The 25,915-nt window shown below is 41.3% G+C and overlaps 1 protein-coding gene across 1 annotated transcript in view; it reads left to right on the top strand.

The window, feature by feature from the left end:
- The window catches only part of slit1b (slit homolog 1b (Drosophila)), an 82,209-nt gene that overhangs the window by 22,374 nt on the left and 33,920 nt on the right, over nt 1–25,915 (top strand). Inside the window, exons 2-4 of the mRNA XM_086294782.1 lie at nt 2,717–2,788; nt 4,424–4,495; nt 4,613–4,684. Coding sequence (XP_086150908.1) covers nt 2,717–2,788; nt 4,424–4,495; nt 4,613–4,684 — 216 coding nt within the window. The remainder of the gene's footprint in view (nt 1–2,716; nt 2,789–4,423; nt 4,496–4,612; nt 4,685–25,915) is intronic.

The raw sequence follows: 25,915 nt of genomic DNA, 5'->3' as shown, positions 1-25,915 counted from the left end.
AAATCAAGTGGATACTATTTTGGAAATAGATCTTTTGGCAAAAGGAGAATCTCCGTCATATACAAACTGATACAGAGCTTAAGGCCTATTACTTGGGAAAAAATAATTGGGAAAAAGACATTGTGGTGGATTTATCTGATGATGAGTGGAGATCTTGCTTGAATCGTATACATATTTCCTCCCTTTGCATTCGCCATGGTTTAACTCAGTTTAACATTCTTCATCGTCTTCATTATACAGGAGAGAGGCTTTCAAAATTTTTCCCAGAAGCCGATCCTGCCTGTCCCAGGCGTGGACATAATCTAGCAAATGAGGGTCACATGATGTGGTCTTGTCCTAATCTGGACAATTACTGGGGAAAATTCAGTGCTTGATTTCCACATTGGCATTTTTGGAGTTATGCCACCTCAATACGAAATCAGTCAATCTCAGGAAAATGCCATAGCATTTGCTACATTGCTTGCCCGTAGACTGATTTAGACCGCTACAGCATGCTGCTACATGTTTTAAACTGTTTGGGTGCCGAAAGAAGACTGCACATTTATGTGTAAACACATCACAGATCCTTTCATAGTCATTAAGGACACAAGAAATTATGATAGTAAGAAAACTTTGAGTATTTTTTCAGTATAGATTTGCATTAATGTGAACCTTCAACTAAAAAAAATGCAGTGTGAGGATCAAAAAACAACTATTTAAAGCTCAGTCTGAGACCAACATCGGCTGACTAATGGACATTTGGGCAGTTTTGTCGTTGCTACTCCATCAGGTCTTTTTGTTAAAGTTCTGTGAGTGGCCTGTAGCTTCAGTTCACACACCCAAACCACAGCATCCACTGTCTCTTGGTTTTTCTTTCTCTTTCATAAGGCACAGGACAAGGTCAGGCTCTGCTCCACCCATTACAGTAGCACAGGAACATGACACTCTACACGCACGCACACACATACACAGGTACACACACACATCTCATTTTACTTGTCCTTTCACAAAGCCTCGTGGGAAGAGTGACATCATCCCTTTCTTTCTTCACAGATGTCAATCAAAGTAGATAATGAGGTCACAGGGTTAAACCCCTCCCATTTAAGAGAGCCTCTACAAGTGTGTTGAAACGAGTGCCTGAAATGAGTTCAGTATCAGGTAACACACAGCAGCGACAGTTCATACCTAAACCTCCTTGGGTGACTTGGAACAGATGCAACAGTAGAGCAAAGCAGCTCAAGGCTATGCTCGTGTGAGCTGAGGACTCGCTTGTCAAACAGTAGCTGTTGCATTTGAACAAATATCTGGAAGAAAGCAATTTTTTTCCAAGGGACAACCTTTTACAATTTAATAAAAGGTTGTCCTCAAAGTGAACTCCCAGTGAGGAGACTTTGTTGACACTAAAGTGAATGAAAATAACTTCAAAGAGCAGCAACAAAGTGCTGCACAGTATTAGGATATTAATAGAGTGAATAAAAAAGATCTAGTTTTTTGGACTTGAACAAGAGCCACACTTGTTAAAAATAACAGTAATAGTATATGAACAGGAAACAAGTTCCATCTGAATTTTGTAAGACTGAGTTGGCCAAAATAATCAGCAACTGAGAGAACAAAAAAAGGCTGAAAAGTCTCGATATCTTATAGTAAAGTTGAATTTAATTACTGCCTGGTTGCCTGTCGGATCCAACTGTTAAGCACACAATATAGAACTATAGCATCACTATTTATATTCTAGTCAAAGTCAGTACATGTGTGAACATTTATCTAGTACAAACTAATAGTTATGACAGCTGAACAGCCAAATCCTACACATAGTCAGCAGGTGTTCTTTGTAATGTAGATAACACAGTTTGTAATGCTCAGTGCAGTGGCATATAACCTTCATAACAAGCAGGCGAGACACAGTGAAAGATTCTGATTTAGTTATTTATTTATTTGATCGGAAGGTCGGGGGTTCGACTCCACTGAACGGCTACCCTGAGGTACCCCTGAGCAAGGTACCGTCCCTACACGCTGCTCCCCGGGCGCTGCACTGGTGGCTGCCCACTGCTTCACTGGGTGAATGGGTTAAATGCAGAGGAACTATTTCCCTATGGGGACTAACACGCACACTTTACTTTTACACTGGACTGAACTTAGTAAAAGTTTCTATAATATTTAATTTCTATATACCGGTAATAGTTTCTTGTCATTTGTCATGAATAGAACTGAGTAGATGTGTGTGAAAGGCTTCTTGGAAAGACTGAAAACCTGGGTGTAAAAATGAGTACAGCACAGAACTGTTGTGTTTAACAGATTTGATAGTTGTGTGACTAATTTGTGCCTTCCTGGAATAGGCACTTTGTCACACAGAAGAAGTGTTTTAAGAACATAACTGGACCTTAGCCCGTCTCTAGTTCCCGCCTCTGTGTGTGAATCTGCATACTTCAGCCAGGGGAACAAATTCAAATTCCTTCAAACCAGCTTGTTTACATATTTCACTCAAGATGTCTTTTTCAGTTTCATACGTATTTGTGATGACTGGAACCGAAGCCTCCAGCCCCCCGTGGCTCTGTGAATTGGCTGAACAGAAGAAAATGGATCGTTGCACGCATCTATCTTCCAAACAAAATAATTAGTTTGTTAATGAAATTGATAAGTTACACTCTGTTCCTAAGATGTTCTTTGATGTTTTTAAAGGTTTGACTTCTTTATGTCAGCAGTTCCTTTATGTGCTGTTTTCTCTTTTGTTTTCCAGAGACCTGAATGGAAACAACCTGACAGTCATCACCAAGACAGACTTCTCGGGTCTCAAACACCTCCGAGTCCTGTGAGTTATATCTGCCTTTACTCTTATAGATATATTTTATGGGTTACAATTAAAGCATTCATCCCATCCAGAGTGGCTTTCACACCATTTCCTTCTCTACTTTCATTGCCTTCAGGCTCATTGTTGACAGGGCAACAGCTTGTATTTATTACGACATTCTTTCCCACATTTCTGTCCTTGTTTGAGGTCTGAAGCATAGCTGTGGTGCCACGTAAAGCTGACATAAGGTGCTTGTCTGGTGTCAGTTTCTACAAGGAGGGTTTATCTATGACCCTTTGACGTGGAAGCACTGTGCCCTTGGGGAGAAACTGCATGAGCAGTAATTTCCTGTGTTAACTTGAGGACTAGAACTGCAATGAGTGTCAGTGATGGACATGATGACATGTCCCGGACTGATTATATCTCTGGAGACCTGATCAGAACAGATTAGCAGCCCACTGGGAGCCCTGGGCGTACTGCTGTCAGGAGGGTAAAGTGTTACAGCAGTAGGGATGGGTATCGTTTAGGTTTCATCCGATACCAGTACCAAACCGGTACTTTTGAAACGGTACCGGTGCTTAAACGGTGCTCAAACTGGTGCTTAAAGAATGGAGAACACAAAATTGGTCCAAAAACCTTTAGCTGTTTTTTTGTGTGTTAGCTTACACACGAACAACATTAAGCTACTCACGCAGAGAAGAACGGCTGCTGCTGCCATCATCATCCGTCATCATTTCTGCTACACTGGCAGGGCTAGGGGCCAGGACTCTCCTCTTCGGGTTCTTGGGGGATGTTGTTAACTCCGGGTCCGATAACAGGCATCACCCCGCAGTAGATGTGCTCGGTGTGAGGTCTTGCAGCAAGCTATCAATACAGCGCATTTCTCGGCTTTTAACAAAATGCTATACGTCGCCAGGTGTTTCATCAGATTCGAGGTGTTACCTCTTTTGCACAGTATCACCTTAAAGCACTTGTTGCAGGCTGCTGAGTTTGCATCTTTTACTGTGAAGTACAGCCAGACTTTTGACCGCTTTGCCTCGGGCATTTTTAATCTGTAGCTCTGCTCTAATAGAACGTACATACCTGGACCCGCCTACTGTGCTTGCAAAGGTAAAATGATTGGCTAGAATCCAAAGTGTATGACAAAAAAGCACCGAAATACAGCACCAAAATGTGGTCTGGTCACTACCGTTTATGTCAGAACCGGTGCCATTATGGCACCGGATACCATTACCCATCCCTATACAGCAGTGGTATATGAGGTGGAAGACGGCAGTATGTTTCTCAAATATACAGATTCAAGTGCAGACAGATTCAAAACCAGTGTCTGAAACCAAAGCCTCATCCACATATTCAGCTGCTGACAAATAAAACTGTATTTTCATGTACATGTTATTTTTTACCCAAATTCATCAACACACTCATAATTAAAGATTAAGTTAAACAAAGGCAGAACATATCCTTGTAGAAAAACTACTGTATTTTCACAATACTCAGACTGAGATCGACCAAACAAGACTCATGTTTTACGAGGAAGGATTAAAGCGTGTTACCAATTTATCAAATAGAAAACTGACTGTGTTATTTAATATCTCTTGATTTGTTTTTAAAGTATGTGCTTAAACAGTGAATCTTAATGTGAGTGTTTCCTTGCAGTCATCTGATGGAAAACCAGATCAGTAACATTGAGAAGGGAGTGTTTGATGAGCTGAAGGAGCTGGAAAGACTGTGAGAACACATTACAAAGACATTTACAAGTATAAACCAAATTAATTTTCCATTCAAGTGTTTTCTTTCACAGGAAATGATAGCTTTTTTTCCTTTGTCTTTTTTTTGTCCACACAGTCGCCTGAACAAAAACCGTCTCAGCCAGCTTCCAGAGCTGCTCTTTCAGAAGAATGAAGCCCTGTCTCGACTGTGAGTACAAACTCCAGAGCTCTGCGTATTTTCTCTCCATACCCTGCACCCTCTATTTGAAATCTCAGGACTTTGCTCTCCTTAGCTCAATGTCTCTGTTCTACACAATGCACTTTACGGGTTTTTGCACAGTCCCATATTCAACTGATTAGAATGTGTTTATCTTGGCCATCAGGTATGTCCGCCATGTTCACACATGTACATGGTCCATAAGTACTGGCTCATACTTGTCTACCACCCTATAGCAGCATCCAGTGTCTATATCCATCTAAGTAGTTCTGTCGGTCTTACTTGGAGAATATCGAACACTTACAAATTGCAGAGTTCCCTGAACTGGCAGCTCTTCTTATCGACAGGGAAGGTCATTTAGGATTTTTAAAACAAGCAGAAGTGGTCATTGGGGTATTTTTCCGCACTATCATGTGCATTCAGAACCTATTAAGCTGAAATAGTCTGGATTTCATTCAGATACACACTTAATTTGCATCTGTTAAAAGTGTGGTTCATTGAGCTCTAATCGCTCTGCATGTTTGTTTTCATTATTTTATTTTTCATTCTTCTTCTTTTGCTTTGATGGTCCTGGTTGCTTTTGTGATGTGTGTATGTATGATTGGATTTGAGCGAGTGTATGTTTAAAGGTGATCTGTTGTGATTTTCCATATTTTCTTTCACAAATATACCGTTATGTAATGGATGCCCAAATTTCAGAAAATGAGGTCAGCACATGTGAATCAAAGGTCAGGGTTCAGACTGCAATAAATCCACTGATTCTTGGCTCTGTTTGATATCAAAGATAGGTCATCTCTGTAGCCCCACGAACCTTCTCTTCTGTTCTTTTGTTTGCATTGAAGCCATCAATGAGGAAAAGGGTTTTCTAAAGCGAGGCAAGTTAAATCACAGAGAGGGTGAACTGGGTGAAATCAGCTCATCATCAGTAAAAAGAATCAGTATAAGATTATTATGAACTGTGAATCATGCAAAGTTACTCTATCGTAATCCAAGAATCTGGAGCTAAAAATAATAAATATTTTCCCCTTCATTTGTGGATAATGGATTATGTCTGCAGGTCTTGTTACGTCAACCCAGTTAAAAAGAATATATCCAGCCTTCATCCCTCCAGGCTGTTGTCTTAAATTTGTCTGTACATTAGCTAATACACAGATGTCTTGAATCTGGATATATTTTTGGATTATAGTGATCAACTACAATAGTCTAACATTGAAAATTTCTGCTACTCCAAGCTGTTTAGTCACTGACTTTTCTGATAAAAACAATTGACCTATTTTTCCTCACCCAGAAAACACTGCAAATAACCTCCCTCTAGACAGCAGAGGCACTGCAAATAACTTACAGGCTCCCACAGGAGCTGTAGGAACTGTCTAGCTTTAATTCAACATTTGAACACACGCATAAAGAGCTTATTTTAATAACTGAAAGCTTGGACACAGTTGGTTACTGTGTGGATAAATGTGACTCTCTCTCTCACACACACACACACACATACACACACACCTCAGACGCTTTTGTTATAAATGCATGGTTGTAGTGTGAGATGGGGAAGGTATCTGCTACTGCCTGGAGATGCCTGGAAACACATACACAAACATTACTGCAGAGAAAGAGGAAAAAGCAAATATAAGAGCTCTCTAATTAAGTTTTTCCTAATGATTGATCTGTTCGTGACAGTGATGTGCTTTGGTACCTGTTTCTGCATGTTTGAGTGCGGTGATTTAGTGCTTAACAGAAAATGTGCTGATACAAAGAGATTTACTTTTCCCCCGAGTAAAGAAGGAAGTGGACTGAAGGGGGTAGCAGCCATGAAAAATACCAGTAATTACAGAAAAAAGTGGAGACAAACAATGTGTGTGTGTGTGTGTGTGTGTGTGTGTGTGTGTGTGTGTGTGTGTGTGTGTGTGTGTAAAAGGGAGGAATGAAGAGAAAGTATAAGATGAGTAGATGGTAAAAGACAGTGTGTGTTTGTTTCAATCCGTGTGTCTGTTCTGATTATTTGCTGCTTTCTGTTTTGGCAATTTCACACTCTAGCTCCCATTAGGACGTGCCGAGATGGACTTGGCATGTTCGATCAATCAGCAAACACACACACACACGCACACACAGTGACACACTCATAGCACAGAGCCATTAGCACTTCCTCTAGCAGGAGCGATTTCTTTTCCTCCTGCTGTGATGATGGACTGTATAAAGCCTGATGTCCCTGGGAAACACACACTCATGGCTTTTTGCTTGTGTGCATTTTTGTCTCTTCAACAAAATTGCCTTCCATACTTTAGCCTATTTCCTGTATATTCCCCTCTCCATGTATCAGTCTGTCCTCTTCTTGTAGATTGTGATACACTGTCTTCTTTTTAAACTGAGCTTTTACTGGCTAAATATATAGGTTTATTCATTTGCAAAGAACTGAACAGTGTGTAAAGACTAATACATACATACATAAAATCTTTTCATTTAATTAATTTGCACGTCATTGAGTGAAATAAGTATTTGATCCCAACTATTCTAGACTGTCCACCACCATGGACAAGACCAAAGAGCTGTCAAAGGATGCCAAGGACAAGACTGTAGTAACAAGCTTGGTGAGGAGGTGAAAACTGTTGATGTGATTATTCAGAAATAGAAGAAATATAAAATGACCATCAATCCAGTCTGGAGGTCCATACAAGATTTTGCCACATGGGGTGAGAATGATCATGAAAAAGGTGGAGGATCAGCCCAAAAATACATGGGGGAGCTTGTTAATGACCAGCAGGTAGTTGGGACCACAGTCACATTGGTAATACACCATGCTGTAACAGAGGTGTGGACTCACTCGAGTCACATGACTTGGACTCGAGTCAGACTCGAGTCATTAATTTTATGACTTTAGACTTGACTTGAAAAAATGTTCTAAGACTGTGACTTGACTTGGACTTTTACACCAATGACCTGGGACTTGAATTGGACTTGAACTGGTTTACTTGAAAAGACTTGATATTTCACCCCATCTCTAAAATTTAACACACATATTATATAGAAAATGTGCACCATTAATTCAATTCATTCATTCATTTATTCCAACCACACTCCGTACGTATGTGTGCATGAGCTGTAGCACAGCCAATCAAATTAACCAGATTTTTTTTTAAGAAGAAAAAAAAAAATGCTCAAAAATGCTGCAAGGAGTTATTTTTTTCAGGTACATAAACTATGAAATAGTCAACAAAAAAACGAAATGCAATATGCAAAACATGCAAGCAGAGAATCACAGACAGAGATGGAACAACTTCCAACTTTGTCCGACAGTTGAAGTTGCATAAAGAACGGTAGGTTCTCTTTTGCTACAATGAGATAGCTGACTTCATCTAAGTAGCAAATGTTGTCCAGGCTACGTTGATGATACTGTTTGGTTTTAATGTGTATAGTTTTTTTGTCATGCTATTTTAAAGCCGGTCCTACAAGCGCATCCAAGAATAACATGCAGCTTATCTCAGAATTGTCGGTGAAAATTATTCTTGGAGCTAAGTTTAATTGAGCTGCTTTTTATAGAGGTGCAATTTCACAATTTGTGTATATTTTCTAAGTTCACTATTTTGTCATGTGTTGAGAAAAACAGATTTAAAAATCACATGGTCTAATATTTACATTTCCATATAACTGCAACTTTTTTTTTGTTGTTTTTGTTTTTTAAAGACTCGAAAGGACTTGAAATTCAAAGTTTCAGACTTGTGACTTTACTCTGACTTTTACACCAGTGACTTGAGACTTGACTCTGACTTGCCTGACATTACTTGAGACTTGACTTGTGACTTGAGGATAAAGACTTGAGACTTACTTGAGACTTGCAAAACAATGACTTGGTCCCACCTCTGTGAACAACTAAGGAGAGATTTTAATATCAGTTGAAGATGCTGCTCGGTTTTCCTCTCCTCTGTCCATACCTCTGTGTTATTGTTCCATCCTCTTTCTTTTCTCAATTTTGGCAACTTTCATTTTTCATTCTTTCTGTCTCCCCTCAGTCTTTTGTTGGCTCTGTGTGGATGGGATCGCTCCACACCCAGTAATAGTCCTTTGTGTGTTTTGATGATACCTGGAGGGTGACTGAATGTGTATGTTCGTGCACCAGGGTGCCCCCTCCCAGCACCTCCCTTTAGCCCAGGGGAGCTAAAGAATTATGGGTGTAACTAGGTGTCTCTCTCACCCACGCACACAAATTCACCTTGACCTGAAAATGAACTGTGTGGTTAGCCAGTCAATACTGGGCTCCTGCAGGTCTTATTGGGTGCTTGAAACAGTACTCAGTAAAATGTAACCCAATGATTTTGAGCTGGACAGTGCACAGGCAAATGCTTATCTGAACTTGATCCCATTTGAGATAGGAGAGAAATTCCTGTTCACAAATATCTCTTTATGGCATCATTAGCATCTTGCTATTATTTTATGCAAGACACATGTAAGACCACAGAGGAAATGGCATCAACTGGAGCACTGACCACTAGCACTGTAAAAAAAAATGTGTGCAGGGGTCAGGGAAAAAACACTAAATGTGAACATTTTGTCCCTCATTTCTAATGTTATTATAATTTGTCATATGAAATACACCTTTATCTGGAATATGCACATAGATTATTTCTAAAGATTGATATGGATGGTCTCAAAGTGTACCTCACCTAAGAGCCTGGCTCCGACCACTGCATAACTTTCAAATATGCTCAAAGGTTTAAAAGAGGTTAAGTAAGGAAATTCTGAGAATGAGACATAGATGATGCAGGAGTTGTTCAGTGATCTTTAGGCCCATTTAAAATTGAAGAACAATACAGAATAGCAAGTGTTAGCTAGAGGACAACGGTCATCAACTGTAGCTGCTGGCTTTAGTACCCAAACCATGTTGTCTTTTTCTCTCCCTGATGGCCTGTCCTGCCATCTGGAACTGTGCTGATATATAGATGGGTGTGAAGAGAAATAATGCAGATTGGCTATAATTCCATTGATGTCAATATTAATGAACTATTGTTTCATTTCTTCTTCTTCTTTTTTTTTTACAGTGCAATCTTTGCATTACTGTAAAAGCATAGCATGTTTTCACAGACTTCCTCTGAATTAGAGTTTTAGCAACTTTTTTCTTTTTCTTTTTAAATAAATTCTGCATGTACATGTGGACTCAGTTGTTACCACAATGGAGATCAAGTGCACAAATAAGCATGAATGAAATATGAGCAGTGGGAAACAAAATGTGTGTGCAAAATGAAAAAAACAAAAAAACAAAACACATACATGGGAATTAAAAATGTGTGGCCGTCTGCTTTAATGTGTCTTTTCGTGTGTGTCCTTGCAGTTAACTTTCCCCTCAGACACTTCATGAGTTTTTTCTCATTAGGCAGAGTGGTAGAGCTGTCCTCATTAGAGCAGATGATTGGCATCTGAGTGCAGCTAATTAACGGTGTGAAGCTGACAGAGGTGGTGATGGCAGCTGCCTGGTTGCACTTTAGAGGCTAACCGGAGTGTGACCTCGACGTTTAGAGGCAGGAAGAGCACACTGGGGTAATAAGCCTGTATGTGTGTGATAATTACCTTTATTTGCATTTGTTTGTTTTGGGAGATTCCTTGCATATAATCATGTGCTAATTACACTGATTAGCATCGATACCAAAAAGGATGTTAGAGACACTTATGACTGAGTGTGTGATCATAGTTTATTGCTGTTTCTCTGGGATAAAACAGCAAGAAAGTCCGTGCCTACATAAGTATGAAATAATTTTGCATGATAATCTCATTGCCATTGAAAAGTTTATAATAGTTTTGCAAGCAGCAGTAGATACAGATTATGATGACCTTTATCTTTACAGCAGGGTAAACGAGCACTGCATTCGACAGCCAGCAATTCATTCATCATGCAGTCAATCAAGTCTTGAATTTTGGGAGCTGTTTGTAAAGTGTTAGATCTGAGGAAGTGAGAAGTGGGGTCAGTTTGCTGATAGTACAGATCATTTCTTTCTTTTAACAAGACAGCTGGCATGTGTAATTAGGTTGTAATTAATGCAAAGTTGACTGCTACTTGTAATATGCAAAATGTCACTGCCTGTCATTTAACAAGTGAAAGTTCACTGATTCAGCCTGCAAGATATCGTATACATCTATCTTGCAGGCTGATGATTAAAACACAAAGTGTCTTCAATTATCTGCTTATTGTTGAGAACAGAAACATTAGCTCGGATTCCTACAAATATGCAATTTTTAGTGGCAAGTTTCTTACAAGTGTGGTAGTGTGGGATTCAAATGAAACCAACCAAGTGCTGATGAGATAAACTGGATCACATTAAAACATAAAATACATACTGTTTCCTTGTGTATTTATTTATTTGTCGCGTACATATTTATGCATATTGTAAATGTCCTACTTCTTCATTCAGTCCTTCCTTGCTGAAGAAATGTAACTTGTTTTATTATGTCAAGGTTTGTTATTAAAAATCTCCACCATTAGCTGAAAATGACGAGTTTCTTTAATTGCAACTTCTTCAGAACTGCTTTGATGAAAGCAGCTATATAACAGAATGAAATTACGTATTATTATAAGTTCATTGCTGTGTTTGCTCAGGAATAATCTGTATTCCCTGAGCGACTGTTAGGTGACAGGTGTTGATGAACTTGTAAACCTGGTCTTGAAATGGGTTCTGCACCATGAACCTCTTTGAACAGATAACTGTGGTCACCTCTGGTTTGCATGAAAGATGCCAACTTGTTTGCCAACACTTGCTAATGGACCCCAACCAGCTGGGGAACATATATTTGTCCCTAGCATTAAGCTAAGTAAGCATGTTAAATCAAAACCGCTGATTACCAGGAGGTCACTGAATGGGCTCCAAGCGAGCAGCACTGGGATGTTAGTAGTAACTTTTCACTACTGGTGGTAACTACCAGCAAACACTTTGCTCCTACCAGGAAAATGCTCACTTTTTCCTACTAACTGGTGGTTGCCAATTGCTGCCCAGTATGACTGAGGCCTTACTTGAGTTGTCAAAAGAAGTATTATGTACTTAATCTGCAGAAAACTTATATGAAAAAATATTAGTGCTGCAGGTGGTAAATGCTGACCTCTTTTTAAGTACGTTTTCTACAGTAATACATCATATTCCATAATGTATGAATATGGAATATGATAAATATGTAGCATGAGTCGAGGAGGAGAATTATCTTGACAGCAAACCTTAACAGCTTGTAATGAGCTCAGAAAAAAATGCTTTTGCCCCCCAAAATGTAAAAGTATATTAAAATATATATTTTTAAAAAGGACTTTACGCGAAGCCATGCGATATCAAAACCATGATACTATTTAACTCGAGCCTTAAGCCATGCTAAAACCTAACACATGTCTCTTCAGCAAGGGGCCACAGTAGATGTTTCTGCATGTGTTCAAATACATTTGCACATGCACGCAAATCTATATTTACATTATCTGCAGGATTCGAATCTGTCACTGCAGAACGCACAAAAGAAGGATTTTCCCAGAATTTTAGTTTTCTTAAAGCCGGGACTGTGGGGCTCTTCCTGCTGTGTGTGGTAACAGCTTCATCCTGGATAATAAGATCAGTGGTGCGGACAGACACCCCTACTCCCTTTACAAAAAACCTGCTCAGCTGTTATTTTTCTGCTCAGATTGTGTGTCTGCGAGTGCGTGCATTTGTGGGAGGTCAGTTCACAGACGCTGACTTCTCCTGTCATGTCCATCCAAAGTAAAGCTGGCACACTGAGAGCAGTGGAAAAGCATTATGGGAACTAAAACATACAACTGTTGAAAGAGCCAATCGCTAACCTAAGATGCAGACTAGGGTGAGAATTACTGCGAGACATCTGACGGTCACATTCAATTCTCACATTCTTCGTCCTTTGTTTCATCCACCCACCATTCCTCACTGCCCTCTATTGTCTGCTCCCCCTTGTTTTTTCATTTTCATATTTCTCATCACCTTCCCCTCATGTGTCTTTTGGGGTTCTTCAATTAAGCGCTATTCTCCCCTGTGGGTGGAGGGAAGGAAGAGAAATGAAGGATAAAAGGAATGAAGGAAAGACACAAAGGCAGAGGAAGGGAGGTCAAAAAACTGTGGATGAAGATCAGCGGTTTGACAGCAGGCAAAGAAATAAAGATGGCATGATGGAAAGAAAAATGGGAAAAGATATTAAATCAAAGAGAAAGTGCAGAGAAGGGTTTTTAAAAAGGAAAAAAATAATAATAGAGTATACAAATGTAAAAAAGATACAGTACTATAAACACTGAAGGTGTAATGCATGGGAGTAAAGTAGGGCTGAACAAAAGATGCCAGATGACCAGAAATAAGGAGACATTTTCAGTATTGCCTGCTATGCTTGAGTTTGTGCTGTTGCCATGGTCACACCTTTACATGCCATCAGGTCATGAACTTTTCCAGAGTTCAGTGAGTGTTGGTCAAACACTAACGCGACTGTGTTTCTCACACATAGGCCCTGTGTGCTAAGGGGCAGCCATGTGTCCGCTGGATGGTGTGTGAGGGTAATATTTAGCATGTGTGTGTGCGTTTGTGTATAGATTTTGTTGTTAGCCCGTAATACTGTGTTTTGTCTGTGTTAGTTTGCCTGCTGAAGCTCCGTGATTGACACGGCTTTGAAGTAAAACAAGAAAATATGTTCTTTTTGTCTTCAAACATGTCTCCTTATATTACGAGTGATGTGGCCTCCAAGTAAAAACATTGAATATACTGATGGTTCTGATTTTGTATTGTTTATGTTTTTGGCTTTTGGGGTTTTTTTTGTTGCATATTTCCCTAAAAATGACACATTAAATGAGAATTTTTAATAAAATAAAATGGTGTAGAAACGTGAAATACTTTTTTAAGCTCATGTGAGGGCCTGTACCATGAGACAGATGGTATACATTTAAGGGAGCACTGCATAAGAGCCTGGATATTATGTCGTATTGAATAACTGTTTTACAAGTGGTGAAAATATCATGATGAAATAATTCTTTATAATGGACCATATTGCCTGGTCTGATGAGTACGGTGGTCAAAGCCAGTAAAACTTAAACACCAGCAAATGGAAAAGGCAAACATGCCAAATAGGAAGTATAGTCTATAGTATAATATGAGTCATGCGAATCAAACATATTAACTTTTATCTTTTCTAATTCACAACAGTGATGAACTTTCTAAGTTTAAGGATATAATTCATCCACTGTTAGCTCCTCAATGCCTTATGCTAACACAGTGCAGAGTAGGGCTGCTCAATTAATCGAATTTTAATCACGATTACGATCTGGGCTTTCAACGATCATTAAAAATGACTGAGCCGATTATTAGCCCCTCCCTCATTCAATTGTGTCTGTTTGTGCGTCATGCAAATAAACCTTTGAAAAGAATGAAATGATATCATATATTCCTTATTCGCCTACATTTGTACAAAATTCCAAATTATATACACAGACACAAACAGACACAATTGAAAGGTACAAATGTGTTGTGCATGACACGAATTCAAACGTGGTGCAGATGTGTGTCACAAGTTGATCTGGCTGTAGGCTGTGGCACTTGGCCAGAGGTGGCGCTGGTTGACTCGAGTCCATGTTAGTGCACAAAGTAAACTGCTCGCTGTAGTTGTGAAGCAAAAACGCTGAATTCGGAGAAACAAACCATGCGAGGGGAACGATAACGATGACAAGAGTCTCCCGATCGTTTAGTCTTGCTGTCCTGTGAACAACATCGGCGTGGTGTTACTTGTTTGCTGTTTTCGCGATCGCGTTGCGCATGAGGATATCACCAGGTAAACTCACCACATTTTTATACATTTTGTTGTTCAACAGCATCAAGACTGACGGAGTGTGTTTGAGATAACCTCACAAGTGTCACAGGTGACACATTTGCCGTTTTTTTGCTGGTTTGTCGGTAGCAGCTCCTGAAACGCAAGACTACCACACATCTGTTCGACCAACGCCAGTTGATCTAAACGCCAGTAGATCTGGAACACCGGTCCGTGAAAATATTGTCGGGCATAAACCGGTCCGTGGCGCAAAAAAGGTTGGAGACCGCTGATTAAGAGGACCCGAGGGAAGCTCAGAAAGCTAAGCAGAAGTTATTTGAAGAGGAGAGTGACTGCTGTTGGTTGAAAAGAGAGGTAAAAAGAAAACTTCAGTGGTGTTGCACACTATTTTATATTATTTTTTAAAGTCATTGTTAACCCTTTAAATCCGGTCAGAGCAGCACGCTCCGTTTTGTGTAACTATTTTTAAATCCCTGTAGAACCTGAACCGCGTAAGCTAGCGCAATAATTTGTTTTGCATATGAAACCGGAGGGGTTGTACTTACATCTTATGCCATCAGCTTGTCCTCGGTCACGGTTTACTTCCACATAAAGCTTTGCAAAAATTGCATAAAAAGCGCTTGCAGGAACAAAAACATAACATTCCAGAAACACGCTTTGCCGATCCGATCAGCTATTCGTAATACTTCCCACAATGAAACAGACGTCAGCGCGAACGATCGCATGTCCGCCATTTCCTGGCCGAAACCGGAAGTGACGTCATTTTCGCGGAAATGTAGTTTTTTACTTGTAGGCCTTAAAAAACTATACTGGTCATGTTTGACTTTTCTGAATAGTTTCTGGGATGCTTAGAACTCAAATTGCACTGCTGGAAATAGTTTATTTTGATGCACATGCTGTTTTCTTTGCAAATTTGCATCATAGGATTGTTTTTTTGTTTTTCCTGCAGTGTATATAAAAATTAGTGTATCTCCAAAATAAAACTATGAAGACACTCAAAATAAATTTCCTGTTGTTGTAAACTATTTTTTTGCAACTTTTTTGTATTTAAAGTTTTGAGGGATAAACCTCTTAAATTTCTCCAAGTAGAAATATATATGTAAAAAAAACAAAAACGATTTTCAAGTTTTTTGTAGTTTATTGCACTTTTTCGCAATTAATGTAGTTACTATGGACTTAATGCATACATATTATTAAAATATGGGCTATAACAGTTGTATAGCAACTTGAAATGCTCCCACAAATGGCACTACAACATGTAAAAAAATAATATAAGCTCTGGCGGACTTGGTTCTATAGTAGGTCTTAAAGGGTTAAATAAATATCGTCAAATAATCGAGATCTCAATTTCAGTGAAAATAATCGTGATGATCATTTTTGCCATAATCGAGCAGCCCTAGTGCAGAGCAGCTACCTGAGCACCACTCCCACAGACGTCGATTATCTTGTCAATATTTTTACTTCTTTAATGCGTACAAGTCTATATACAGGGCTGCACAAAAGCGGTCCGCTGGTGCGCATGCACTGTCAAAATAAAAAACGCACACCAAAAAAGAAGTTGCAACGCGCGTATGTGTACGTAAGATTTTCTGGAGGAGGACAGACATTTGTTTAGAAATCTTAAAGATGTCGAAGAAGCAAGCTCCTTTAAGCAATTACTTTGGTTTTCCTCCACCTCCAAAGAAATGTCAGAAGGAGTCCGAACCACAAAAGAAGCACGTATTCTCGTAAAAGTGATTGCAGGAGGTGAGCTGGCTTCAAACAAATGATAAACGCACAAAGATGTGGTGCAGAATGTGCTGTGAAAATCCCTCAAGAAAATCTTATGTACGCAAACGTGCGTTGCAACTTCTTATCTGGTGCGCCTTTTATTTTGACAGCGCATCCACACCTGCGGAACACTTATGTGCACCCCTGTCTATATACTGTAGCTCCTTTGAAAAAGGAAAACCTTGAATCAGAAGTACTTCACTCCCTGGTGTAACTCTCAAATGTGCACCTTAAAGCAGATAACTCGTAAACTGGAGAGGAAATGGCATCTCACAAATTTAGAAGATCATCATTTAGCCTGTTTTCTTTGTATTATTGTAGGGTCTTAACCTTACAATATAAAGTGCATTAAGACGAATGTTGTTGTGATTTGGTGCTGTATAAATAAAGCTGAACTAATTGAATACCAGCTAAACTAACATATGACTAAGGTGCAAAAAAGAAAACTGCTCACTTAAACACCTAATTTGTAATTGTGTCACTTCATAGTGGTGGCTTGGTGTTTCATATTGGTTTGCATTAGGTGGCAATAAAGTGACTTAAAGTGTATGAAGAAAATAAACAGCAGTCCATGCAAAAGTTGACCAAAGGCACCTTTTGGTCCAGAGTCCTCATTTTAACAACCCTGAACTTCAGCTGAACAATGTGACTTCAGAGGGGCACCAGTTTGTCCACTGGCTTATTAAAGCCACAATGTGCTAACAGAGCAGGCATCGCCATCAAGTGCAAACATTAAACTCGCTAAAAAAAAATGCATGACGGCATCCTGTAAGGGTTTTGTTAGTCTAACTTCTCAACCCCAAACACAATTTTAAAAAAACTGCATCTCTGGAGAAAAGCCATGTTTACTCATTAAACAGAAGTCAGACTCTCAGCCGGTTCAGAAGCAGCAGACCAACCACCTGCCAACAGCAGGCCACACTGGCAAATATCAAAGACCTCCATAAGCTTATAAATCTGATTAGATACTAAATCATTACAAAGATCTCCACCAATATTTTCCATTAATCAGTTTAATGAATGAATAGATGTAAATGTTGTTGCACTAAATACTATTGCTACTATATATTACACGTATGTTAGCAATGTGTATGCACTCGGCATATTTGCAACTTTACCTCTTAATGCTGCTGTGGTTAATAAATGCTTCCACTCTGAAATAACACCACCTACAGTTAACTGGGGAACCAGGAGGGAAGAAACTTTACAAACTGACTTGTTACAGTGGTTTAGTAACCAATACTCAAAAAATCTTGTCTTGTACAGTTGTTCTATTTATTTTGATTTATTCTTCTTCTTCTTCTCGGATAAATTTCTCTTTGTCTCTTATCCTTCATCTTCCTCTGCAAATCCCTTGGGATGGATATGTATCACAATTAAGAGAGTTTATTCACAGGGTATGTCTGTGGGTGGTTGGGTGTGGAGGAATATGTCAAAATATGCGTGTGATCTTTGGATCAGCTTCCACTGGTGTGACATTTTCAGACATGCTGGTTCATTCTTCAGTGTTAGCTTGTGTGCATGTGTGGTTGAATGTGCATTTAACACAGAGTGGGAGATTCCCAGTGTTATTTAATGTGTGTAGGTATGCAGGTCATTTTAGGGTTATCTATTCCATATCCGTTCTTCTGGTTGACCACATTAGCCTGTAATACATCTGGTTGAACTTTCTTTTCTATTCTTAATCCACTGGTTTTCCTCTTCAACGTCATTCCTTTTTCGTGAATTGTCTTTCTTCCAGTAAACACTTCTCTTAACTTAAATTCAAATTCAAATTCAAATTTTATTTGTCACGTACACAGTCATACACAGTACGATATGTAGTGAAATGCTTGGACAACTGCTCGTGACCTAAAGAAAACAAAAAAGGAAAAGGCTATGAATAAGATAGGAAATAAATATGAAAAATTAAAAAGGGTAAATTTAACTAGGAAGGAATAAAATATAAATTAAGGTTAAAAATGAAATAACTGTACAACACAAATTAGAATGAAGGGTAAATTTAACTGGGAGAATAAGATAAAATATATAAATTAAAGTTGAAAATAAAATAACTGTACAACAAAATACACAATATAGAACTATATAAGAATGTATGAAGAAATATAAATAAATATATACACAATAACAGCAGCATATACACAATAACAGCAGCGTGATTTAAGTAATGAAGTGAAACAATGTCCAGAATGTCCAGTGTGTGTAACAACTGTATGTGTGGGTCAGTACTGTGTGGTGGTGTGATTGAGAGACCGTATCGCCTGCGGGAAGAAGCTCCTCCTCAGTCTCTCTGTGTTGGTCTTCAGGGAGCGGAATCGCTTTCCTGACCTCAACAGAGAGAACAGTCTGTTGTTGGGATGGCTGAGGTCCTTCACGATCTTCCTGGCCTTGGTCCAGCACCGCCTGCTGTAGATTGAGTGCAGGTCATGGAGCTCGGAGCGGATGGTGCGCTCAGCTGACCGCACAACCATCTGTAGAGCTTGTCTGTCCTGCATGGTGCTGTTCCCGAACCAGGTTAAGATGTTTCCCGCCAGGATGCTCTCTATGATGCAGGAGTAAAAGTTCCTGAGCACCTTGGAGGGCAGTTGGAAGTCTCTCAAGCGTCTGAGGTGGTAGAGACGCTGACGGGCCTTTTTCACCACGGTGTTGATGTGACAGGACCATGACAGGTCCTGCGTGATGTGAACTCCGAGGTATTTGAAGCTGTCCACTCTCTCCACTGGGCACTCGTTGATGACGGGGGTCTGGTAGTTCCTCTCCTGCTTAGTGCTGAAGTCCACTATCAGCTCCTTTGTCTTACTGACGTTTAGAAGGAGGTTGTTCCTCTGGCACCAGTTCTCCAGATTCCAAATCTCCTTCAGGTAGGCCGTCTCGTTGTTATCAGAGATCAGGCCCACCACGACGGTGTCGTCAGCAAACTTGATGATGGTGGTGGAGCTGGTAGTGGCCACACAGTTATATGTGTACAAAGAGTACAGCAGGGGGCTCAGAACACACCCCTGGGGGGCTCCAGTGCTGAGAGTGGTGGAGGCTGAGACATGTCCGCCCATCCTTACTGCCTGTGGTCTGCCAGTTAGGAAGTTGGAGATTCACTGACACATAGATGAGCTGAGTCCCAGATGCTCCAGCTTGGTGGTGAGTGTGGAGGGAATTATGGTGTTAAATGCAGAGCTGTAGTCTACGAAGAGCATTTTAACATAATTCCCCCTTCTAGTGTCCAAGTGAGTAAGTGAGGTGTGGAGGAGATGAGAGATGGCATCGTCTGTGGAACGATTTGGACGGTAAGCGAACTGTAGTGGGTCCAGTGTGTCTGGTAGTGAAGAAATGATGAAGTCTCTGACCAGGCGTTCAAAGCACTTCATCACTACTGAGGTGAGGGCTACAGGGCGATAGTCATTGAGAGAAGCAGGGTGGGGTTTCTTCGGGACAGGAACAATGATGGACTCTTTGAAGCATGTGGGGATCACCGACTGAGATAGAGAGATGTTGAATATCTCAGTGAACACAGGAGCTAGCTGGTATGCGCAGTCTCTTAGGATACGACCTGGGATGCCGTCTGGTCCTGCTGCTTTCCTGGTGTTCACTCTCTTGAAGGCTCTCCTTACTTCATGCTCGGAGATGACGAGCACGTTTCCGGTGCTGGCAGTATCTTCCTGTCTGCAGCCGTTAGCGCCGCTAACACTAGCATTGTTGGAGTCCTTAGCTGCAGCCTCGAAGCGAGCATAGAAAGTGTTCAGCTCGTCTGCCAGAGTCACGGCCGCGTTCGTCATACCGGTTGTTGGTGCTTTATAGTCCGTTATTGTCCTTAGTCCCCGCCACAGGCTCCTAGAGTCACTCTGTTGGAGTTGTGACTCTAGTTTCCTCCCGTAGCGCTGCTTCGCCTCTTTCACCGCCCTCCGCACGTTATATGACGCGGCTTTGTACGGGTCCATGTCCCCCGTCATGAGTCCCGTGTTGTAGGCAGCGGTGCGGGATCTCAGAGCGTCGCGGATGGTTTTATCCACCCACGGCTTCTGGTTGGGAAACGTTGTGATAGTCTTTGTCTCCACGGTATCATCCGCTAGTTTCCCGATGAATCCCACAACCGCTTCCGTAAACACGTTGACATCATCATCGGAGCTGTTTCTGAACATGCCCCAGTCTGCGTCATCGAGTGCGTCCTGTAACGCGGCCACCGATTGATCCGTCCAGCGCGCGACCTTCCTCTGAACCGGAACTTCCTGTTTCAGCCTTTGTTTGTATTTTGGGATGAGGAAGATGGCGGCGTGATCAGATTTGCCAAAAGGAGGGCGGGATTGTGCCTTGTAGCCGTCCTTGACTGTAGTGTAGCAGTGGTCCAGTGTCCTTTCACCTCTGGTGGGGCAGGAGATGTGTTGATAAAAGTTCGGCGCTGCGCGTTTGAGGTTGGCGCTATTAAAGTCCCCCGTCACAATAAGCGCAGCGTCCCGGTGTTGTGTCTGGTGCTGTGTGAGTGCCTCATGCAGCTCGCATAAGGCGGTGACCGTGTCCGCTTGTGGTGGAATATAAACGGCACTTATAATGACCGATGTAAATTCCCGAGGTAGATAAAAAGGACGACACATGATGGACAGTAGTTCCAGATTTGGTGTGCAGGAGCGTGTGAGAGGAACAATGTTCGCACTGTTGCACCAGTTGTTGTTCACCATTAAACACACGCCGCCTCCCCTTGACTTCCCCGAGTCCCGTGTCCTGTCCATGCGGTGAACCGAGAAGAACTCGGCCGGCTGGATGGCGTGGTCCGGCACCGCTGGGTTCAGCCATGTCTCGGTGAAGCAGAGGAGATTGCAGTCCCGAATGTCTCTCTGGAACTTTACCCTGGCCCTGAGGTCGTCAAGCTTGTTCTCCAGTGACTGGACGTTGGCGAGCAGGATGCTAGGCAGAGGTGTGCGGTGTGCACGAGCTCTCAGCCTGTTCCTGACGCCGGCTCGCTTCCCTCTAGGCCGCCGCCGCTTCCCTTTGTTCTCCCTCAAGATCTCACTCGGCCAGCTCGGATCCGGAGTTAAAAACTTCGAATTGTGAGTACATTGGAAACCAATAGAAACAAGAGTGTCACTGTCATACCTAATGTACCCAATGGTGGTGATTTTGCCGATTTAGAAACGCTGAAAACTAACTTAAAAAACAAAGACAAAGAAAAAGTGGTCGGAGCAGTCGTGACGGCAGCCGACCTCACCGGCGCCATCTTTAAATCGTCTTATTTATTAAGTTACTTATTGAGGTTGTTTGTCCTATGTGTGTCTGTGTGTGTCAGGTTGAGGAGTGGACCAGACTACAGAAATAAAATATTAACCATGTTGATGCTCTGACTCTGTCTGCTGACCTGTCTGGGCAGAGTTTAACAAAACAAAGAAAAAAAACGAAAAAGGTGTGCATGAGTCAAAAAAGCAGTTACTCGTTACAGATAACAGGCTGTCTTCAGAGTTTGTTAACTCTGTGATTTTAGATGGGATTGCCTGATATTTCTGTCATGCAGTGAAAACATTCAGACCAAAGTTAATAGAGCTATATTAGTACGTTATGAAGTTTTGTTTTTCAGGGGAAGTTAAATGTTGGACTCTTTCTGCATTTACAGTTTCACTCATATATCATACTAGTATTCCAGTTAGCAAGATTAACTCGCTGCTAGGGACAGTGGCACAAATCCAACTTTTTCTAGTGAACAGATACCCAGGATTTGACTTTCTTCTGATATTGCATGCTGATCTGATGGCGCTGTTAGATTAATAAGCTGTTGTCTTCACTTTGAGCTAAAGATGAATCATTCTTTTACATGTGAGGTTCTGGTTTCAAGCCGGTTGGTGCTTTCTGTGTGGAATTTGCAGTTCTCCTTGTACCTTTATGGTTTTCCTTTGGCCGCTCCGGGGGATCGTGGCTCAAGAGTTGGGAGTTCGCCTTGTAATCGGAAGGTTGCCGGTTCGAGCCCCGGCTTGGACAGTCTCGGTTGTTGTGTCCTTGGGCAAGACACTTCACCCATTGCCTACTGGTGGTGGTCAGAGGGCCCAGTGGCGCCAGTGTCCGGCAGCCTCACCTCTGTCAGTGCGCCCCAGGGTGCCATCACCAGTGTGTGAATGGGTGGATGACTGGTTGTGTAAAGCACTTTGGGGTCCTTAGGGACTAGTAAAGCACTATACAAATGCAGGCAATTTTACCATTTACTCCCACTTCCTCCCACAGTCCAGGTTATCTTTGGATTCTAAATTCTCTGTAATTGTGAATGTGAGGATTAATGACTGTCTGTTAGCCACGTAATGGACCAGCAACAAGTCCAGGATGTAACCTACTCTTGCCTACTGACAGCTGGGGTGCGCTCCAGCTTTCCTGCAAGTGGCTGGATAGAAATAAATGTATTAAACTGGTGTTTATGAATCACTTCAACACAGTTTGTGGTTTTGTCACAAACTGCTGCAAACCAAGAAAACTGCAAAAGTCTTAAGCCACCCCCCATCCCCCATCCCCCCCTTTTTTTAAAATTAATTATTTTGTGCTTCGTATTGTAGTCAAAAACTGCTGGATAGTTTTGCTGTACTCTGAGTGTTTCTTCTACATACTGCTTGCTGACACAGTTACAGCTTGTCTTGCTTGGACCCAAGCACAAAACTGAAATCATAGCACCCTTGGAAGGACTAGAAAAGCATAGTTATTGATTCATTTAACATATAGCTGGATGGTTTTGATGACTTGTACTATCAAACTGCAACAGGGACACTTGGAGCTGTCACTGGATAATTCTTTCTTTTGCTGCATGACGTCTTTCGGGAAATCATTGCTTTAAAGCAGGGGTCTCGAACTCCAGGCCTTAAGAGCCGGTGTCCTGCAGGTTTTAGATGTGTTCTTGATCCAAAACAGCTGATTTAAATGGCTAAATTACCTCCTCAACATGTCTTGAAGTTCTCCAGAGGCCTGGTAATGAACTAATCATTTGAATCAGGTGTGTTGACCCACTGTGAGATCTAAAATCTGCAGGACACCGGCCCTCGAGGCCTGGAGTTTGAGACCCCTGCTTTAAAGCATATAACAGCAAAATAAAAAGACCAAGAAACATGAAAGTAAGTGTACATCCTATACAGATGTATAAAAGGAAATACCTCCATAGATGGAATGACTCTATGACGAATAAGAAGGTAGCAATAAGCGAGACTTAAACTAACCCATGTTTGAAGGAGACAGATAGACAGAGAGGTGATGTGTTGTCAACGAGCAGGAAACGAGTGGGAAAGTTTACCTTTCTCACCCTCCACTGTGAGCAGGAAGGGAGGGATGGAGGGATGAGGAGGATATTGAAACGACAGGAGACAGCGGAGAACAATAAGAGGATGAGGAGGAGCGAGGAGAGACAGATCCAGAGACACAACGGATGAAAGAAAGGATCAGAAAATGAATAGAGGAGGTAGCAGGAGACGGAGAGCAAATATTAAGAGACTGCCTACTGTCCACACACACACACACACACACACACACACACACACACACACACGCTCACACATCCAGCTGTGACCAGTCTGTGTTTCCCTCCAGTAAACATCATATTCAGCCTCTTTGTGTCCTGGCAACAGAATCTCGATGACCTGATGAGGAAGCATCTGTGTTATTGAGTGTGAGCACCAGCGTGTGTGAGCCACAACACGAGGGTGCTTTCTGTGATCACTTTCCATATGTTTAAGTTTGTATCATGTATTTAGAAAAGCATTTTATTTTTCATTTATTTTTCTTTGTTCCACTGCTTTCCAAGTCCAGTTGAAGGCATGCATGTCATACTTGTGCAGTTGATGGCATCTTCTTTTCAAAAAGTCTTTTCTTAAAAAATATTTACCTCCATTAATTATTGCAGATGTTCTTTATAAGTTGAACTCCATCCGTTTGAATCAATTCAATCTGGAAACTCTTCAAAAACAAGCTGAAAGTCTTAAAATATTGTTTTTTCTGCAGCTTGTATTAAAGAGTGGATATAAAGATTACTGGATATGAACAGACGACAGAGAGGAATAATGGGTCTGTGTGGCATGTTGGCCTTGAGCACTTTCTGAAATGAAGCAGAAAAACTGTATTAACAACTGGACTTCATCTTTCCCCTCCTCTGTCTCTCTCTGTCTACATCATAACAGTCCATTGTTATTGGTGCTCTCTCTCTCTCTGCCTCTGACTTATATGACTCACATGTCTATCTTTTTTTCTTTTAACCCATTTCTGTTTCTCTTCATATCTCCCAAACTTCCAGTTTGTCATATCACATACTGAACTACCTCAACTCGATTTAGCCATATCGTGGCTCAAAGGTTGGGAGTTCGCCTTGTAATTGGAAGGTTGCCGGTTCGAGCCCTGGCTCCGACAGTCTCGGTTGTTGTGTCCTTGGGCAAGACACTTCACCCGTTACCTACTGGTGGTGGTCAGAGGGCCCGGTGGTGCCAGTGTCCAGCAGCCTCGCCTCTGTCAGTGCGCCCCAGGGTGGCTGTGGCTACAATGTAGCTTGCCATCACCAATGTGTGTGTGACTGGATATGTAAAGCGCTTTGGGGTCCTTAGGGACTAGTAAAGCGCTATATAAATACAGGCCATTTTACCATTTATAACTTCTGTTCTTGTTTCTCTCCATAATCACTCTTGTGTCCTGCACCACCCATCCCCTTTTAACATGTCCATCCATCATCCTTTTCTGCATCAGTCTGTTCATTTACTCTGTATATCCCCCATCATCTTCTTCACTGCTGGTTTCATGTGTCAGACACAGTTGAACTTTATACTTCAATAAAAAGTCTGCTTTTTCAACTGGCCTCAGGGGTGTCAGAATCAGTTTTTCACTTTTCTAATGTACTGCTCTATGTATGTCTACAAAGAGCTGGTCTAGCTAGGCCATAGCTGTGCATCAAGCGGGTTACAGTATTGTGTGGCACAGTGTTCGTGAATGCAGTAACAGAAGTTCTAAAAGTACAGTACATTAGTATAAGATTAATTTGGTTAGCTGGTTTGTCAATTACTTGACTCTCCTCCTGTGTTCAATCTGATTTAAAAGATATACTTTCTTGCTTAAAGGCACTATACTGGCTGTCTAGTTCTCAATAAGTGGGTGTTTCCTCCTCTGTCAGCCTCTGGTTTGACCCTGACATTAATGGACTGTGTCTGAGGACCTGTAGGGCAGCCAGAGATGATGTACATCCTCTTCTGTGGTTTGTCTAACACACACACGCACACACGCACACGCACACACACATACACACGCACGCACACACACACAGAGTTTTGCTATTATTTATTGGTCTCCGTTGCTGTGGTTCACCTGTCTGTTTCTATGATGTCTAATCGTGGCATTGCATTTCTACTTCATATTTTTTTATCACCAAAGCTAGTCAGTAAGTCCCGTGACCTTGGTCTGTAAGCAGTCTGCCTGCTGCATCTCAGACACCTTTTCTGGAGGAACTATATTAAAATAAAGAGGACTGGTGTTTCCTTAGTTTATCAAAGAGGAAAAGACCATATGTTTTATTAAATGCATGTAAACATACACTGTGTTGCCAAAAGTATTCACTCATCACACCAAATCATTGAATTCAGGTGTTCCAGTCACTTCCATGTCCACAGGTGTACAAAATCAAGCAGCCAGGCATGGAGACGCTTCTGGGTTTGCTCTCAGGAGATCAGTTAATTCCAGCGTGGTACTGTGATAGGA

Source organism: Aulonocara sp. 'chitande type north' Nkhata Bay, linkage group LG6 (genome assembly GCF_057382095.1).
Source record: "Aulonocara sp. 'chitande type north' Nkhata Bay isolate Kocher_YH1m ecotype deep benthic linkage group LG6, A_spYH_male_GT1.1, whole genome shotgun sequence".
Lineage (NCBI taxonomy): Eukaryota > Metazoa > Chordata > Actinopteri > Cichliformes > Cichlidae > Aulonocara > Aulonocara sp. 'chitande type north' Nkhata Bay.
Note: the sequence above shows the minus strand (reverse complement) of the source record. Positions and strands in the feature narration are given on the sequence as shown.